Below are 19025 nucleotides of genomic sequence, written 5' to 3' on the forward strand. Positions count from 1 at the left end.
TGCCCGAGGCAGTATTCGAACCTGCGACCGTAGCGGTCGCTCGGTTCCAGGCCGTAGCGCCTAGAACCGCACGGCCACTCCTTTACCTGCAATATTATGCTTGTAAATATGCCTTCAGTTTTGCAGATCTGAATTAAGTTACAGCTTAATGTGAGCTTGACTACATCTACATCTATACAAACCACTGTGAAGTAGGCCTATGGCCAAAGGGTACCAGTTACTAGACCGTCTTCCAGTTTTATTCAAATATGGAGCGCGGGAAGAATAATTGCTTCAATACCTCTGCGCGTTTTGTAATTAGACTAATCTTGAGTTCGCAATCCTTATGGTAGCGATACCAACGTGAATGAACGTGAAGGCAATATTAAAAGAAGAGAAGAGATATCCGAGCAGATGAGATGGGAGATATAATATTGCGTGAAGTACTTGAAAGGGCTCTGAAAGGTCTAAGTGAAAACAAGGCCCCTGGAATTGATGACATTCCATCAGAATTATTGATATCCCTATGAGAACCAACCATAACATAACTGTTCCATATGGTGTGCGAGATATATGAGACAGGTGAAATACTCTCATACTTCAAACAGAATGTGACAATACCAATTCCTAAGAAAGCAGGTGTTGTAAGTTTAACAGTTGATGGTTGCAAAATATTGACACAAATTATTTACAAAAGAATGGAAAAACTGATGGAAGCCGACTTCGATGAAGATCTGTTTGGGTTCCGGAGACATGTAGAAACACTTGAAGCATTACTGCCCCTGTGACTTATGTTAGACGATAGGTGCAAGAGAGGGATAACTAAGTTTTGGCATTGGTAGAGTAAGACGAAGCTTTTGACAACACTGATTGGAATACACTTTTTTAAATTCTAAAGGAGCAAAATTAAATACAGGGAGCGAAAGGTTATGAACAGCTTGTAAAGAAATCTGACTGCATTTATAAGAGCTGGATGACATGAAAGAGAAGCCTTAGTTGAGAAGGGAGCTAGATAGAGTTGTAGCGGATCCCCGATGTTACTCAGTCTGTACACTGAGCAAGCAGCAAAGGAAGGCAAAGAAAAATTTGGAGAATGATTTAAAGTTCAAGGAGGAACATTGAGATTTGCCAATGACTTTGTAGTTCTGACAGATAGCAAAGGACGTCGAAGAGCAGTTGAACGGATTGGAAAAGGTCTTGAAAGGAGGTCTTAAAACAATCATCAACAAAAGAAAAAGAATGGAATGTTGTCGAATTAAACTGGGTGGCGCTGAGGGAATTATATTAGGAAATGAGATGCTAAACGTAACAGATGAGTTTTGCCATTTGGTAACAAAATAACTAATGACAGAAGTAGAAAGGATATAAAATGCGTACTGGATACGGCTCCAAAGGAGATCTGAAGAAGAGGAATTTCTTAACACAGAATATAAATTTAAGTGTTACGAAGTCTTTTCTGCAGGTATTTGTGTTGAGTGAAGCCCTGTACGGAAGTGGAAATTGGATGGTAAGTAGTTCAGACAAGAAGAGCACATAAGCTTTTGAAATATGGTGCTCACGAGGACGCTGTAAATTGGATGGGTAGATGTAATAATTAATGAGGAGGCACTGAATCTAATTCGAGGGGAAAAACTTAGTGGATAACTTGACTAAAAGAAGGGGTCGGTTGCAAATGTACGAGTATATTATGAGACCTATCAGAATTGTCAGTTTGGTATTAGAGGGAAATGTGGGGAGTAAAAATTGCAGAGGGAGACCAAGAGACAAATACAGTAATCAGGTTCAAGTTTAGTTACGCTGCAGAAGTTATGCAGAGATGAAGAGGCTTGCACAGCGTACAGTATCATGGAGAGGTGGATCAAACCAGTTTTCGGACTGAAGAGTACAACTACAATGTGGGAGAGATATTCCTAGATACGTCACTTAAAGGTGGTTCTAGAAACTTTCTAAGTATGCTTACGCGGCATAATTTGCGTGTGTCTTCCGCCAGTTCAGTAACTGTAGCACCTCTGTGACACTCTCGCATGGGTCAAACAAACCTGTGACCATTCGTGCTGCCCTTCTTTGTAAATGTTTAATACCCCTTGATGGTCCTATTTAGTACCGATCCTATACACTTAATCAGTAGTCTAGGGTGGGTCCCAAGAGTGTTTGAATGCAACCTCGGAAATTGATTGCATTTCCCTAGTATTCTACCAATGAACCGAAATCTGCTACCTGCTTTATCTACAACTGAGCCTATGTGATCGTTCCACTTGATATCCCCACATTCTGTTCCACCGATGTATTTGATTGAGTTGATCGATTCCAGTTGTGACTCATTGATATTATAGCCATATGATACTACGTTTTTCCGTTTCGTGAAGTGAAAAATTTTACATACCTGAACATCTGAAACAAGTGGTCAAGCTTTTCACAACTTTGAAATTTTATCAAGATATAACTGAATTTTCGTGCAGCTGTTTTCAGACACTATTTTGTTATAGATAACGATTATCATTTGCGAAAAATCTGAAGTTTCTATCAATATTGTTTGCAAGTTCATTAGATGACATCGGAAGTTCACTGAGGCTTTTTGCAGATGATGCTGTGGTGTATCGAGAGGTTGCAACAATGGAAAATTGTACTGAAATGCAGGAGGATCTGCAGCGAATTGACGCATGGTGCACGGAATGGCAATTGAATCTCAATGTAGCGAAGTGTAATGTGATGCGAATACATAGAAAGATAGGTCCCTTATCATTTAGCTACAAAATAGCAGGTCAGCAACTGGAAGCAGTTAATTCCATAAATTATCTGGGAGTACGCATTAGGAGTGATTTAAAATGGAATGATCATATAAAGTTGATCGTCGGTAAAGCAGATGCCAGACTGAGATTCATTGGAAGAATCCTAAGGAAATGCAATCCGACAACAAAGGAAGTAGGTTACAGTACGCTTGTTCGCCCAATGCTTGAATACTGCTCAGCAGTGTGGGATCCGCACCAGGTAGGGTTGATAGAAGAGATAGAGAAGATCCAACGGAGAGCAGCGCGCTTCGTTACAGGATCATTTAGTAATTGCGAAAGCGTTACGGAGATGATAGATAAACTCCAGTGGAAGACTCTGCAGGAGAGACGCTCAGTAGCTCGGTACGGGCTTTTGTTGAAGTTTCGAGAACATACCTTCACCGAAGAGTCAAGCAGTATATTGCTCCCTCCTACGTATATCTCGCGAAGAGACCATGAGGATAAAATCAGAGAGATTAGAGCCCACACAGAAGCATACCGACAATCCTTCTTTCCACGTACAATACGAGACTGGAATAGAAGGGAGAACCGATAGAGGTACTCAGGGTACCCTCCGCCACACACCGTCAGGTGGCTTGCGGAGTACGGATGTAGATGTAGATGTAGATGTAGATCAACAACATCCCCGGCACCCTTCTCTGAGGCACAACTGAAGTTACTTCTGCGTCTGTCGAAGACCCTCCATTGTAGAGGACATGATGTGTCTTCCCCGTCAATAAATCCAAAACTCTCGCTTGATACTCTATATGGTCGTAGATTCGGTGACAAGTAAATGTGTGACATTGAGTCAAATACCTTTCCGAAGTCAAAAAACACATCATTTACCTGACTGTCTTGATCCTTAGGCTTCAGGTTGTCAAGTGAGCAATTCCGAATGCATACTGGATGGCATGGACGAAGTCACTCTGTTCGTGATACCTCCTTACGTTTGAGCTCATCATATGTTATACGATTCCACAACAAATGGAGGTCAATGATACTGGACGGTAGTTTTTACTTCTGTTGACCTTCTTTAGATGGATGTGACCTTTTCTTTCTTCCAACCACTCGAATAATTTTTTTGAGGTATTTTCGGTATATTATGGTTAGCAGAGGGGCTAACTAGATCGCAATTTCGTATAGAATTTGACAGAGATTCCAACGTTTTGTGGAACTCGGTTCAGTTTTAACGGTTTCAGCTGTTTCTCACTTCACAGACTCTAAACTGTGTGTCACGCGTCTTTTCAGTAACATGAGAATTTAATTGAGGCAATACTCCTCGTTTTTCCTTTGTAAAGGAGTGTTTGAAAACCTAGTTAAGCCTTTCTGCTTTGCTATCCTCAGTTTTAGTTCCTGTCTCGTCCGCGACTTACTGAACAGTATCGTTCTTACCACTAACAGGCTTCACATACGACCAGAATTTCTCCGGTTTTTAAGAGTTCGTACCTTGCTGAATTTCAGTTTCTTGTCTACTACAACAAATACATCACCTCCCTTTCTCATAATTTTATCCTTTCGATATACGTTTAATTTCCCTAAAAAACGCACTGCTATTAATTTTGAGTTCTAACCATCTCTCTATTCCTGGTGTTACATGAGCTCCACCACTTTGTAGGAATGCTTCAAACTTTGGCACTTTTTTGTGATTACTTCTGTAATTAACCACTTTGATTTTATTACTCTCCCCTGTAGGTGGGGGAGGGGGTCCTTGGATCTTACGATGATACTTCCGGGTCTCCTACAGCTATCATTATCTGAGCAGGATAGTGTGCCGCCTGATCTAAAGAATCCTCGTGTGCACTCCACACACAGTCACTTCCCTGGGTAGCAGTTTCTGACGTGTAGTGCACACCTGACATATTGAATGGATCCACAGTTCTCAACCTTAGGCGCAGAGAGCTACAATTGACACTCCACTCGGGTCGAGCGGACGAGTACTGGCAGATTCTGTGCTGCCTGTACAGGAGATAGTATCCACACCAGAACAAAAACTTTCGTAGTAATGTGAACAGTCTCGTTTCTCTTGCGTCGACGTCGTATATCACTGATCTTTTTCAGCTTCTTATTCAGGTAGCTTGCACAGACTAAAGTAGCATGAAGAGCTCCATCAAAGCAATCTACAGACTGGAGACTACAGCACTAAATAGTACTGATACAATAACTTTTACAGCGAAATCAATTAAAAATAATTTAAGTGGCATGATAGAATGGGGAACGTGCTTTGAAATCGAGGTTAATAGATGTGAAACGTCCCCTTCGAACAATTATACAAGACTGTGCTTAAACTGACACACAATATTTTTAGCGCAACGCAATCTGACTTTCAAAAATCCCTACAAAAGAATGGCCCTGACTAACATTAACCTATACCTTTCACAAATCACTTACGTCGCCAAAAATCTTCGTTACTCGAACTACTGCAATACAGCGAGCGCCACTACTGCCAGCTAAATAACAGATTCAAACTACGGAAGGCACTACCTACTAATAGGCATAGTTAGCAAATGAAAGATTTTAATAGAGAACAAACAATGTATTTACCTTAATAGTCATAATATATATATATATATATATATATATATATATATATATATATATATATATATATATATATATATATATATATATATATCAGTTCATGACATCCATTCTTACAAATTTCAAAACTCCGCCATCTCCCTCCCCACATCCACCACTGCTGGAGGCTCACCTCCAACTGCGCAACGCTACGCGCTGTTAATATCCAGCTGCCCAACACTACAATGGCGAGTATTACAACAATGCCAACCACCCACAGACTGCACACAGCACAGCCAGTGATTTTCATACAGAGCGCTACGTGTCGTTACCAAATAAAAAAACCTAAACAGCCTACTTACAGATGTACAAGACCTAGTCAAGGAGTTTTAATTATGACGTCGAAGAAATCAACCCGCGACCGTGAAACTTACTGACGGCGTTAGTACTTCCCGATTTATTCACCCTCAATTCGACATCTTTTCTAACGATGGATGAGTGGTCGGACACCTTGGTTGTAGAAGAAGCACATTTTGGCTGTCTAGCAAAAGTTTTTTCCTCGAAAATCATGTCGTCGTCGTTCGGGAAATGCCTGCCACGCAATGGTTTCTTCGTCCATGTCAGAATAGTTGTGAGGTGCGAGGCAAAATATTATAGCCCAAAGAAGCGGTGTGTGTGACTGTCCTATGCAGAATGAGCTTGGTCGTTTTCGTGGAGCAAAAACTCCCCATTGGACAGATTCTTGCGTTGTCGCATCTTTTTGACAGACCCTTGTCATAATCAGGAGATTTAGGCAGCATGTTAATCGACTGTTTGACCAAACTCTTAATACCTCACTGTGGAAATCCCGAAAAACAATCACCATCGTCTTGCCCCAGGGCCGTTGCTAGATATTTGCCGTTTTGGGTGAGAAAAGGAAAATGCCCCCCCCCTTTTTTTTACTACCACCGGACTCTCAGATATCCTCCCCCTCCACACCACCTAACGGCGCAACTATGCAAATCTCCTATTATACTGTTAATGATTAAGCTAAGGTGACCAGACGTCGTCATTTTCTGGGGACATTACTGAGTTTTCATGCTGTATCCTCAGTTTCCTCGCCGTTTGATGTGAAATTAACGTTTTCCTCCCTTTGCCGCCCCTAAAAATTGCGCGCCGCTAAAAATTTGCCGCCTAAGGCGGCCGCCTAGCCTTGCCTAATGTCAGAAACGGCCCCGCCTTGCCCAATGATATTTGGGTCTTCGCGTTTTTCAGCAGTGTGGAATAAACACGTTTTCATTGCTCCCTTTACTCCTTTGTCTCGGCGTCGTAGTGCTGTACCTACCACTCGTTCACCGTGATTAGGCAGCTAAAAATGTCATTGGCCTGACACAGCTGAACAACCTTGGATCAGCTGATTTTTGAGACGGTGTGAGCAGTCGTGGAAACGAGCGTGTGTCGATTTCCGTCATGTTCAAAATACCGTACAACATGTTGATAAATGATTCATAACTGATTTTTTCTTTTTCCACTATAGCCTCGATTGTGATTTGCCCGTTTCGATCCCCAGTTCTTAACCGAGACATGGTGTGAAACTTTGTTTTTCGTCACTAAGATATTTTTCACGACACTGGAAGCGTCTGTGCCACCAAGCATTGTATCGTACACTGAAGCGCCAAAGAAACTGGCATAGGCATGCGTATCCAAATACAGAGATACGTAAACAGGTAGAATACGGCGCTGCGGTCGGCAACGCCTAAATAAGACAAGTGTCCGGCGCAGTACTTAGATCGGTTACTGCTGCTACAATGGCTTGTTATCAAGATTTGAGAGAGTTTGAACGTGATGTTATGGTCGGTGCACGAGAAATGGGACACAGCATCTCCGAGGCAGCGATGAAGTAGGGATTTTCTCGTACGATCATTTCACAACTGTACTGTGAATATCAGGAATCCTGCAAAACCTGAAATCTCAGATATCGCTTGTGGCCAGAAAAAGATACTGCAAGAACGGGACCAACGACGACTGAAATTCGTTCAAGGTGTAACCCTTCCGTAAATTGCTGCAGATTTCAAACTGGGCCATCAATAAGTGTCAGCGTGCAAACCAATGAACGAAACATCATCGTCGATATGAGCTTTCGGAGCTGAAAGCCCACTCGTGTACCCTTGATGACTGCACGACAGAAAGCTTAACGCCTCGTCTGGGCCTGTCAACACCGACATTGGACTGTTGATGACTCGAAACATGTTGCCTGCTCGGGCGAGTCTTGTTTCAAATTGTATCGAGCAGATGGACGTGTGCGGGTATGGAGACAACCTCATGAATCCATTGACCCTCGCATGTCGTCAGGAGACTGTTCAAGCTGGTGAAGGCTCTGTAATTGTGTGTGGCGTGTGCAGTTGGAGTGATTTGCGTCTCCTCATACGCCTAGATACCACTCTAATTAGTGACACGTACGTAAGCCTCACGTCTGGTCATCTGCATCCATCCGTGTTCATTGTGCATTCCGACGGACTTGGGCAGCTCCAGCAGGACAATGCGACATCCCACCCGTCCAGAATTGGTACAGAGTGGCTCCAGGAACGCTCATCTGAGTTTAACCACTTCCGCTGGCCACCAAACTCCCTAGACATAAACATTATGGGGCATATCTGAGATGACTTACAACGTGATATTCAGAAGAGATCTCCATTCCCCCCTCCCTTGTACTCTTACCGATTTATGGACAGCACTGCAGGTTTCATGGTGTCAGTTCCCTCCAGTACTACTCGAGACATAAGTCGAGTCCAAACATTTCTGCGTGCTCGTGGGGGCCCACACGATATTGGGCAGGTGTACCTGTTTCTTTGTCTCTTCCGTGTATGTTGGTGCTTTGTTGTCGCGTGGCTCTGCCTACTCACCAGGGATTGTTGCGGCGTTGTCCTCCTTCAAATGCAGAAATTGAATTACCGTAAGATACTTCGACTTATCAGGGGGTTGAGCCATTCCTTCTTGGACCCTCTAGCGCCGTGCGGCCGTGCTGTGGCTCTGGGATTTCATTGTAGATCGGGACTGAAGAGATGAATCTCCTTGCTTTTACAATTCTCTCTTTCAAATTTTCTTCTGCCTTCCGCGTACTCTGCGCTACAGTGGTATCCACAGGATATCCGTCTTAGGTAAGCTGGATTCATCTATCAATTGGACATGACCATACCATATTAATTGTTTCCGTTCAATGTCAGCTGTTAATCACCCTTCTACGCCCATTCGTTATCGAATCTCTTCGTTAGGTATTTTATATATTTTAGGTATTCCCGATGACCATGTGGACATACCGAATTTGGTGACCTCCAATGTCCTCTTTATTCTCCGTAGTTCTCCACGTCTCTGCCTCATACAACAAGGAACTTTTAATCAGAGTTTCACAGGTAATGTAGACTATTTCCGTTTCTTTCCTGATTCACTGTTCCGAAGGATTCCGTTTAAACAAGAGAAATTCCCAAATCGTTGGGTTGGACGCGGAGGAGATGTGTCGTGGATGGATCGTTCGCCAGACTTGATGCCTCTGGATTTCTTCTTGTAGGGATTCGTAAAATAGATTGTTTATAAATATGTTCCAACTACACTTGAAGATATATCGAGAGAGAATTGTCAGAATCTGTGCTTCTATAAGTGCTGATGTGATAGGGAATACCACTCAGTCAATGATAAGAAGATTGCAGCACTGCATTGATACCAATGGTCATCACTTCGAACACGTTCTGTAAATGGTCGTTCATGCCACGTTTTTGACCTTCGTTGATCTTCAAAGACCTTACCGTTACACATCATTGGATTCGTCTCGATAGCCACAATCAGAAAATAAGTACCAAACTATATCATGCCATAAAAAAACAAAGTTGACCTTCATATCTCTGATGCGATCCCATCTAGCAACAAAAAAACGAACGTCATATTATAGGCTCCAGTTGTCCCATGCAACTTTTGTCCCACAAACTTCCCAGCTCCTATCATACTTTCGGAGTTATTCTTGGTGGCAATAGTTAGTGACTCACCCTGTATACATTCTACGCTAGACACATAAAGAACGCAATAAGTAATACAGTGATTCTATTGCTCCGCGCAGCTGACGCGCAGCGGTCCTCATGAAGGCCGCGTACTGCTGCGCAGTTACCTGCGTCATCCGGTTGCGCTGGCGGCGGCTGCGGTGGACGGCCATGACGAGGAACGAGTTGAAGATGGCGAGCAGCACCACGGGCAGCAGCACGAACATCACGGACGAGAACCAGTAGAACACCGAGTGGTACGTGGGGTGCTTGCCGAAGTCCGACGACACCATGTCCATGAGCCCATCTTCTGTCTGTGGAGACCAAGGATCGTGAACAGTCGCAGCAGTAACAGGATAGCGCGATACAGTGGCTATGCAAGCAATGCAGACGCATCCTTGAGCGTGCATCTACCGCGTGACAGCGTACACAATCTGATGAAAAGTATCTGGACACCTATTAGTGCCGGCCGGGGTGGCCGAGCGGTTCTAGGCGCTGCAGTCTGGAACCGCGCGACTGCTACGGTCGCAGGTTCGAATCCTGCTTCGGGTATGGATGTGTGTGATGTCCTTAGGTTAGTTAGGTTAAGTAGTTCTAAGTTCTAGGGGACTGATGACCTCAGAAGTTAAGTCCCACAGTGTTCAGAGACATTTGAACCATTTTCCAACCTATTAGTCGACATTAATAAGGAGTGCGCCTTTATGAAGGCGTGAACACTGCTGAGGACACTTTCAATGAGGTGTCTGAATGTCTGTGGAGGAATGGCAGCACATACATTCTCAAGAGACGAAACTGGAGAAGGTAGTGATTCTGAACATTGGTGTCTGCAGCGAAGCCGACGTTCTAACCCATCAAGCAGGTGTTCCATTGGGTTCAAGTTGGGACTCTGGGCAGACCAGTCCAGTTCAGGAATGCTGTTCTCCACAAACCACTGCCTCACAGACGCTGCTTCATGACAGGGCGCATTGTCATGCTGGTACAATCATGGCCTCCAAACTACACCACGCTGTAAAACATATCTCTATCCTTCCACATTTAGCATTTTATAAAATGCAATAAGGGGACCACACCATAAACACAAAAACGTCACCATACAATATCACCATTTCTTCCATACTTCACTGTAGGTACTACACGTAATGGCAACTAACGTTCTCCAATCACTCGCCAAACCCAAACCCTTCCATCGGATTGCCAAATGGTATCACGTGGTTCATCACTGCAAATCACCCGTTTCCAGTCATCCACTGCCGATGTCGCCTGTTTTAGCACATCAAGTGCCGCGAGGCATTGATTACAGAAGTGTGTGGCTTTTGAGGACCGTTGTACCCCATTCACTTTAACCCCTGACGCATAGTCATTATGCTCGCTGGACTGCTATTCGCACTTTGGAACTCACGAGTAATTCCTTCTGCTAATTTCGATCGACTTTTTAAAGCCACCCTCTGCAGTGGTCAATGGTCCCTGTTTGGTCCCTGCCGTCTTACCCGGAATTGGTTTAGCTGTGCTTTTTTCTTCTTTTTTCGACTTCATTGACACGTCACCAATACTCGACTTGGGCAGCTTTAGAAGGACTGATGTGCCCCTGATAGACCCATTACTCAGGTGACATCCAGTGACTAGCCCATTTCAAAGTCACTGAGCTCTCCTGACCGACCCATTCTGCTATTACTGCTTCTCTGCTGAGAAAACAATGCCCTACTCCCTTCTACTGTTTTACTGAGTCCTCATCTCCTCACGTCTAGTGGTCAATCCCACATTATATATTGATATAAGGATACTTTTGATCGGCTAGTGTATCTTCATGTGCTGATGTATCTTATATACGATCTTCAACTGGTCTCCTGGTGCTCTACAAAATTGATGGTAGCACTCAACCCAAATTTAGACGGAAAACGACCTTGAAAAGTTCTTTTATGTGTTGTCGAAATGATTGATATACACATCAATATCGACTAAAAGTAAAGTAACTTCTTTGCTTGCGCCTATAGCACACTACTGGCCATTAAAATTGCTACACCAAGAAGAAATGCAGATGATAAACGGGTATTCATTGGACAAATATAGTATCCCAGAACTGACATGTGATTACATTTTCACGCAATTTGGATGCATAGATCCTAAGAGATCAGTACCCAGAACAACCACCTCTGGCCGTAATAACAGACTTGATACGCCTGGACATTGAGTCAAACAGAGCTTGGATGGCGTGTACAGGTACAGCTGCCCATGCAGCTTCAACACGATACCACAGTTCATCAAGAGTAGTGACTGGCATACTGTGACGAGCCAGTTGCTCGGCTACCATTGACCAGACGTTTTCAATTGGTGAGAGATCTGGACAATGTGCTGGCCAGGGCAGCAGTCGAACGTTTTCTGTATCCAGAAAGGCCCGTACGGGACCTGCAACATTCGGTCGTGCACTATCCTACTGAAATGTAGGGTTTCGCAGGGATCGAATGAAAGGTAGAGGCACGGGTCGTAACACTTCTGAAATGTAACGTCCACTGTTCGAAGTGCCGTCAATGCGAACAAGAAGTGACCGAGACGTGTAACCAATGGCACCCCATACCATCACGTCGGGTGATACGCCAGTACGGCGATGACGAATACACGCTTCCAATGTGCGTTCACCGCGATGTCGCCAAACACGGATGCGACCATCATGATGCTGTAAACAGAACCTGGATTCATCCGAAAAAATGACGTTTTGCCATTCGTGCACCCAGTTCTTCGTTGAGTACACCATCGCAGGCGCTCCTGTCTGTGATGCAGCGTCGACGGTAACCGCAGCCATGGTCTCCGAGCTGATAGTCCATACTGCTGCAGACGTCTTCGAACTGTTCGTGCAGATGGTTGTTGTCTTGCAAACGTTCCCATCTGTTGACTTAGGGATCGGGACGTGGCTGCACGATCCGTTACAGCCATGCGGATAAGATGCCTGTCATCTCGACTGCTGGTGATGCGAGGCCGTTGGGATCCAAGACGGCGTTCCGTATTACCCTTCTGAACCCATCGATTCCATATTCTGCTAACAGTCATTGGATCTTTAGCAACGCGAGCAGCAATGTCGCGATACGATAAACCGCAATCGCGATAGGCTACAATCCGACTTTTACCAAAGTCGGAAACGTGATGGTACGCATTTCTCCTCCTTAGACGAGGCATCACAAGAACGTTTCACCAGGCAACGCCGTGCAACTGCTGTTTGTGTGTGAGAAATCGGTTGGAAACTTACCTCATGTCAGCACGTTGTAGGTGTCGCCACGGGCGCCAACCTTGTGTGAATGCTCTGAAAAGCTAATCATTTGCATATCACTGCACCGTCTTCCTGTCGGTTAAATTTCCCGTCTGTAGCACGTCGTGGTGTAGCAATTTTAATGGCCAGTTGTGTAGATCACTACAAGCAGAAGATTCCAATTGTGTCCACACAGATTTAACAAAATGGTTCAAATGGCTCTGAGCACTATGGGACTCAACTTCTCAGGTCATCAGTCCCCTAGACTTTAGAACTACTTAAACCTAATTAACCTTAGGACAACACTCACATCCAAGCCCGAGGCAGGATTCGAACCTGCGACCGTACGGCCTCGCCGTTCCAGACTGTAGCGCCTACAAACGGACGGCCACTCTAGCCGGCCAGATTTAACAGAGTAAAGCGGATCTTATACATGGTGGTGCTCCGTTCATTGTATAAGAACCCTGTTGGATGAGGACGCTATTGAAGCTTGTGTACGGTGGTTATAATATTGTGGGTTCTACCATCAGAATAATAAGCGACAAGTACCTAACTCAAGTCACATGCAATCATTACATATCATTCCACTGCTCGACTGCTACTCGTGAAGTGAGGCATGTTCATGTAATGAGGAAAATATGTATTTTAAACCTGACCTTCCCAAACAGTTTCCCACCCGTCAAAGGTATGGGGACTTTTCCCTGTCTATCTCTCCTCTCCTTTTCCTTGTCAGTAGAGCTTACTGTCCCAGCAACATCTGCATGATTAGAGGAATGACATACGGAAGAGTAAAGCGATTGGCTGTAGTATTTATGAAGGAACTATTGCTGTTTTTTGTTTTGGTTTTTGTTTTTGTTTTGAGGAGGATGGGGGTTTAATGTCCCATTGACGATGAGGTGATAGAGATGAAGCACAGTTTCAGATTGGGGAGGGGTGGGCCGGCCGGTGTGGCCGAACGGTTCTAGACGCTTCAGTCTGGAACCGCATGACCGCTACGGTCGCAGGTTCGAATCCTGCCTCGGGCATGGATGTGTGTGATGTCCTTAGGGTAGTTAGGCTTAAGTAGTTCTAAGTTCTAGGGGACTGATGACCTTAGAGGTTAAGTCCCATAGTGCTCAGAGCCATTTTTTTGGGAGGGGTGGGAAGGGAAATATGGTGTGTCGCTTGCAAGAGAACCATCCCGAATTCATCTTAAGTGATTTGGGGGAACCAGGACTAACATATATCTGAATAGTGGGGTAAGGAACTGAATCGCTGTCCCCCAAATTCAAATCCATTGCCTTATCACTATGCCACCTCATTCGCTTCTTCGTATTAACCAGAAGTAATTTAGAAAACCCACAGAAATACTCTGGGCGAAATGTGAATATGGACTGCAACTCTTTAAAGCTGCATCTCATTTGGCTTGCTAATTGTATTCCATTGCCATGTTTACTACGCAATTTCCATTAGTAGACATCTTCTGTAAAGGGATTCCTTCAGTCCCATTCAACCAGCTGTCAAGTACAGACCTACTTCCTTGTGTGCACCGCGGCATTCGAAGAGTGTGAATAACAGCTTCACGTGACCTACACTCCTGGAAATGGAAAAAAGAACACATTGACACCGGTGTGTCAGACCCACCATACTTGCTCTGGACACTGCGAGAGGGCTGTACAAGCAATGATCACACGCACGGCACAGCGGACACACCAGGAACCGCGGTGTTGGCCGTCGAATGGCGCTAGCTGCGCAGCATTTGTGCACCGCCGCCGTCAGTGTCAGCCAGTTTGCCGTGGCATACGGAGCTCCATCGCAGTCTTTAACACTGGTAGCATGCCGCGACAGCGTGGACGTGAACCGTATGTGCAGTTGACGGACTTTGAGCGAGGGCGTATAGTGGGCATGCGGGAGGCCGGGTGGACGTACCGCCGAATTGCTCAACACGTGGGGCGTGAGGTCTCCACAGTACATCGATGTTGTCGACAGTGGTCGGCGGAAGATGCACGTGCCCGTCGACCTGAGACCGGACCGCAGCGACGCACGGATGCACGCCAAGACCGTAGGATCCTACGCAGTGCCGCAGGGGATCGCACCGCCACTTCCCAGCAAATTAGGGACACTGTTGCTCCTGGGGTATCGGCGACCATTCGCAACCGTCTCCATGAAGCTGGGCTACGGTCCCGCACACCGTTAGGCCGTCTTCCGCTCATGCCCCAACATCGTGCAGCCCGCCTCCAGTGGTGTCGCGACAGGCGTGAATGGAGGGACGAATGGAGACGTGTCGCTTCTGCCTTGGTGCCAATGATGGTCGTATGCGTGTTTGGCGCCGTGCAGGTGAGCGCCACAATCAGGACTGCATACGACCGAGGCACACAGGGCCAACACCCGGCATAATGGTGTGGGGAGCGATCTCCTACACTGGCCGTACACCTCTGGTGATCGTCGAGGGGACACTGAATAGTGCACGGTACATCCAAACCGTCATCGAACCCATCGTTCTACCATTCCTAGACCGGCAAGGGAACTTGCTGTTCCAACAGGACAATGCACGTCCGCATGCATCCCGTGCCACCCTACGTGCTCTAGAAGGTGTAAGTCAACTACCCTGGCCAGCAAGATCTCCGGATCTGTCCCCCATTGAGCATGGTCTGCACGTCCAGCACGAACGCTGGTCCAACTGAGGCGCCAGGTGGAAATGGCATGGCAAGCCGTTCCACAGGACTACATCCAGCATCTCTACGATCGTCTCCATGGGAGAATAGCAGCCTGCATTGCTGCGAAAGGTGGATATACACTGTACTAGTGCTGACATTGTGCATGCTCTGTTGCCTGTGTCTATGTGCCTGTGGTTCTGTCAGTGTGATCATGTGATGTATCTGACCCCAGGAATGTGTCAATAAAGTTTCCCCTTCCTGGGACAATGAATTGACGGTGTTCTCATTTCAATTTCCAGGAGTGTATTTACTTCAAGCGTTAGCGTCATAAGTAAATAAGTCAATAGTGTTGATAGGTAGAATGGAAAACTGTCATTCAGCATTAGCTCAGAAACAACATGAACATGGACACAGGTGAACCATCTGACACTGGTCAGGTGGTAGTGTTACATTATCATTTTTACGGAAACAGTCCCGCAACGTATGTAAAATCATAATGTAAAGTTCCTTCGATCGAAATAATTAATTAATACCGAGAAATTTGATACATAAAAGTACTAATGATAAGTCAGTAGCTGACTAAAGTTACTTTACTGTTTGTTAACTTTCTATTAGAATTTGCATGCCTTATTTAAGTAAGAGAACGTTGAAAACAGATTGGGATGAGGCGACAGAGTCGTGGAATCACTTAGGCCAACACCGTTGGAGAATATCTCGGAAGAGAGTGAGTACCAGGAGGTGTACGGTTAATGACTAGGCGGCGACGAACATCTTTTGTAGTGCCACTGCAGACAAACACAGATAAGATCTGTGGCGTAAGGTCCCCAGATGTGGCCGCTTTTACAACCTAGAAGTGGAATGAGGAGGAGAGCTATTTTTAGCGCAGTCCTTGAAGGCAGTATTGTGTACAAAACGTATAAAGTTGTCTTTTCTGCGCAAAGTGCCAGATGCTATAGACGCTACTCGAAAATCGAAAGGGGACCTGCAGTTTTGGGATGCCCTGAAGGCATGAGATGCTGCTAGACGTTGACTTTACAAAAAACAAATGTATCTCCAAAATAAGAACTGCTGGGATTGGCTAATACGAATAAACTACAGCTTAGACAGAGAAACTCGATTGTGCCAAGGACGACTCACCTCAATGCCCACAGAGAGAGAGAGAGATGGCAAGAGACTGGGATGCCATTTTTCGGTATTAAATGGTAGTACGTGCATTACCACCTAAAGAATAGCCCTGGAAGGGGAGAAGTGTTTTGTTAGGGACATTTTTACCGGACGGCGCCCGGAAGGTCTGTCCCAGCAAATCCGAAGAGAGCAAAGAGCGTAAATGCAGAAAAATGAGTTTTCCTTTAAGTGTACACTCGTTATAAAATTATTTCTTTGGAGAGAGCCTTCAAAACTACTTTTTACTGTTTCTCCACTGCCACGGTCCACTATCAGAGCAGATGTACTGAGGAACTTAGAGAGATTTTGGGCTCATTCGCACTTGACCATTGGTAAGGGTCGCTGGTGTGCTGAGAGTCTACAGCCTGTTAAGCCTCCACCTACAGTTTACCATGGTGAGATTGACCATGACCACGGCAGAAAGCTTAGAGATATTAAAGCCGTTTTATGTAATTTCATAACTTCAAGCTTCACTTTGCAGACTTGCATTCAGATCCAATGACCAGCTCGCTTTCAGCCCCGACCACAGGTTCAACGTTTTCCCTTCTTTAGTATTATTTGCCTTTTCTACACAACAAACAAATTAAAACTTCGCAGTTGTCATTGTTTCATTGACGTGATTATTAGAATCTTACCCCTGACCCCTTTATCGTCTGTGCCAAGATTTTCCTAGTATAATGTTACCACTGCTTGTCTAATATTGTTTTTAGCGGAATAAACTGAATAATCATTTAAATACTAACTCATTATTTTGGAAGGTGATTAATGAATGAATGTCAGACACGGGGTGCAATTTCCACACCTGTGAATCACGCGACCGTAACCTAGCAGTAAAGGCTACTTTAATAGTAGAACAAGAATAAGATCACCTAATGGCGGAGGTACCTAACATAGATTACACACATCCTGTGGTATTTTCGACCAATGCCACTGCAAATCTGCGGTAAAGAGCATCATCTTAAAGGACAGTAGACGGCATAATAGGAACCAAGGCAAGAATACACTGAATACTGCGTCGCACAGGAGGCAAGAACCAATATTGTGTTTGCAGGAATCTGTAATTCTAACATTGGCACACTTCATCCTATGACCTCTCGGCAAGCTGCTGTACTGTGGAAGTGCTCTTATGAAGGAGGATATAATCAATGCATGAAGAAGTAGAGTTAGAATGGAAATGCATTTGGGGTCAGCTGCAAATATTTAGGCAACCGTAGCTTTCCCTGTTAATTACACGGATAATTACATGCACAGTCCCATGACTATAAAGGAAAGAGTCTTAGGAATGTTGACGTCTCACTGAGTGATGAATACATCAGGTAGAAAATAAATTGTTAAAATAAATCTCAAATATTAACAGTAACCAATGAAAGTTAACATGAAGGGTCAGAGCAGATTTCCCGACAGCCAGTTTGTGCTTTAACTTTCAGATAACAAAGGTTTTCAGAATTTGTCTATTTGCATAGGATAAAATGGCGGTGGACCTTATGTTCTTCCTCAGATCCAGTGCTTCAGTTGTTTACTATTTAATCATAAAATTTCACTCTCTGATGACCAGCCCAAAATGCTCTAAGTGATCAGGCCTGTCACTCGACAGCCAGTGTAAGTCACTGGAAGACAGGACGAATTGTGCTGTCTACTTTGACAAGGAAAGGATTTATGAATGGACAGAAAATGCTCCGAATATCAAATTTTCGTTGAAATAGGGCGAGAGCGTGTTTGCTAGGGACTTACTTGCCAGCCACCTCTCGGCAGATCGTTCATACTCTAGCGCAGTGACGATGTTGTCACCAGCTGGTGGTACTGCAACGCACAACTCATCTACGAGACGTGCACCTCTTGTTGGTACTAATCAAAGGAAGGATCAGAACAGCTACACAACAGCTAAACACCAAATATGTAATGTACCACGGCCAAAGGTGCACTACACGCTTCTCAAAAAGTTTTGCATCACCCCGGTTCCCAGAACTCCTGAAGATAGACGTTGATTGTGGATGTTGTATCACAAAGATAGTCCCTTGACTCTTCAGAGATGTCACTAAACCCGCCCAAAGACGTAAACAACCACGCATGAGCAGCGCCTATTAGACGAAGGGGGCCCGACAGCTGATCAGTCCCAGTCATTCCACCAGGAATGAGGTACACGGCTCGTATTGTCTGTTGTTCAACCATGTTTAGAGGGTCAATAACGCAGTTCGATCCCTTCCGCATTGTTACTTTGTGTCAGGAAGGGCTCTCAACAAGGGAACTGTTCAGGCGTCTCGGAGTGAACCAAAGCGAGGTTATTCGGGCATGGAGAAGATACAGAGCGACAGGAACTGCCGATGACATGCCACGCTCAGGCCGCCCAAGGGCTAATACTCCAGCGGATGGCCGCTACCTATGGATTAAGCCTCGCAGGAACCCTGACAGTAACACCACCATGTTGAATAATGCTTTTCGTGCTGCCACAGGACTTCATATTATGACTCAAACTGTGCACAATAGGCAGCATGGTGCGCAACTTCACCCCCGACGTCCATGGCGAGATCCATCTTTGCAACCAGTACACCATGCAGCGCGGTGCAGATGGGCCAGCAACATGCCGAATGGACCGCTCAGGATTGGCTTCACGTTCTCTTCACCGATGAGTATCGCATACGCCTTCAACCAGACAATCATCGGAGACGCGTTTGGAGGCGACCTGGTCAGGCTGAACGCCTTAGTCACACTGTTCAGC

General features: G+C 45.1%; 1 protein-coding gene across 1 annotated transcript in view; it reads right to left on the reverse strand.

Moving 5' to 3' along the window:
• Nucleotides 1–19025, reverse strand: part of LOC126365758 (probable G-protein coupled receptor 139) — a 1098473-nt gene that overhangs the window by 19315 nt on the left and 1060133 nt on the right. Inside the window, exon 8 of the mRNA XM_050008257.1 lies at nucleotides 9400–9585. Coding sequence (XP_049864214.1) covers nucleotides 9400–9585 — 186 coding nt within the window. The remainder of the gene's footprint in view (nucleotides 1–9399; nucleotides 9586–19025) is intronic.

Source organism: Schistocerca gregaria, chromosome 4 (genome assembly GCF_023897955.1).
Source record: "Schistocerca gregaria isolate iqSchGreg1 chromosome 4, iqSchGreg1.2, whole genome shotgun sequence".
Classification (NCBI taxonomy): Eukaryota; Metazoa; Arthropoda; class Insecta; order Orthoptera; family Acrididae; genus Schistocerca; species Schistocerca gregaria.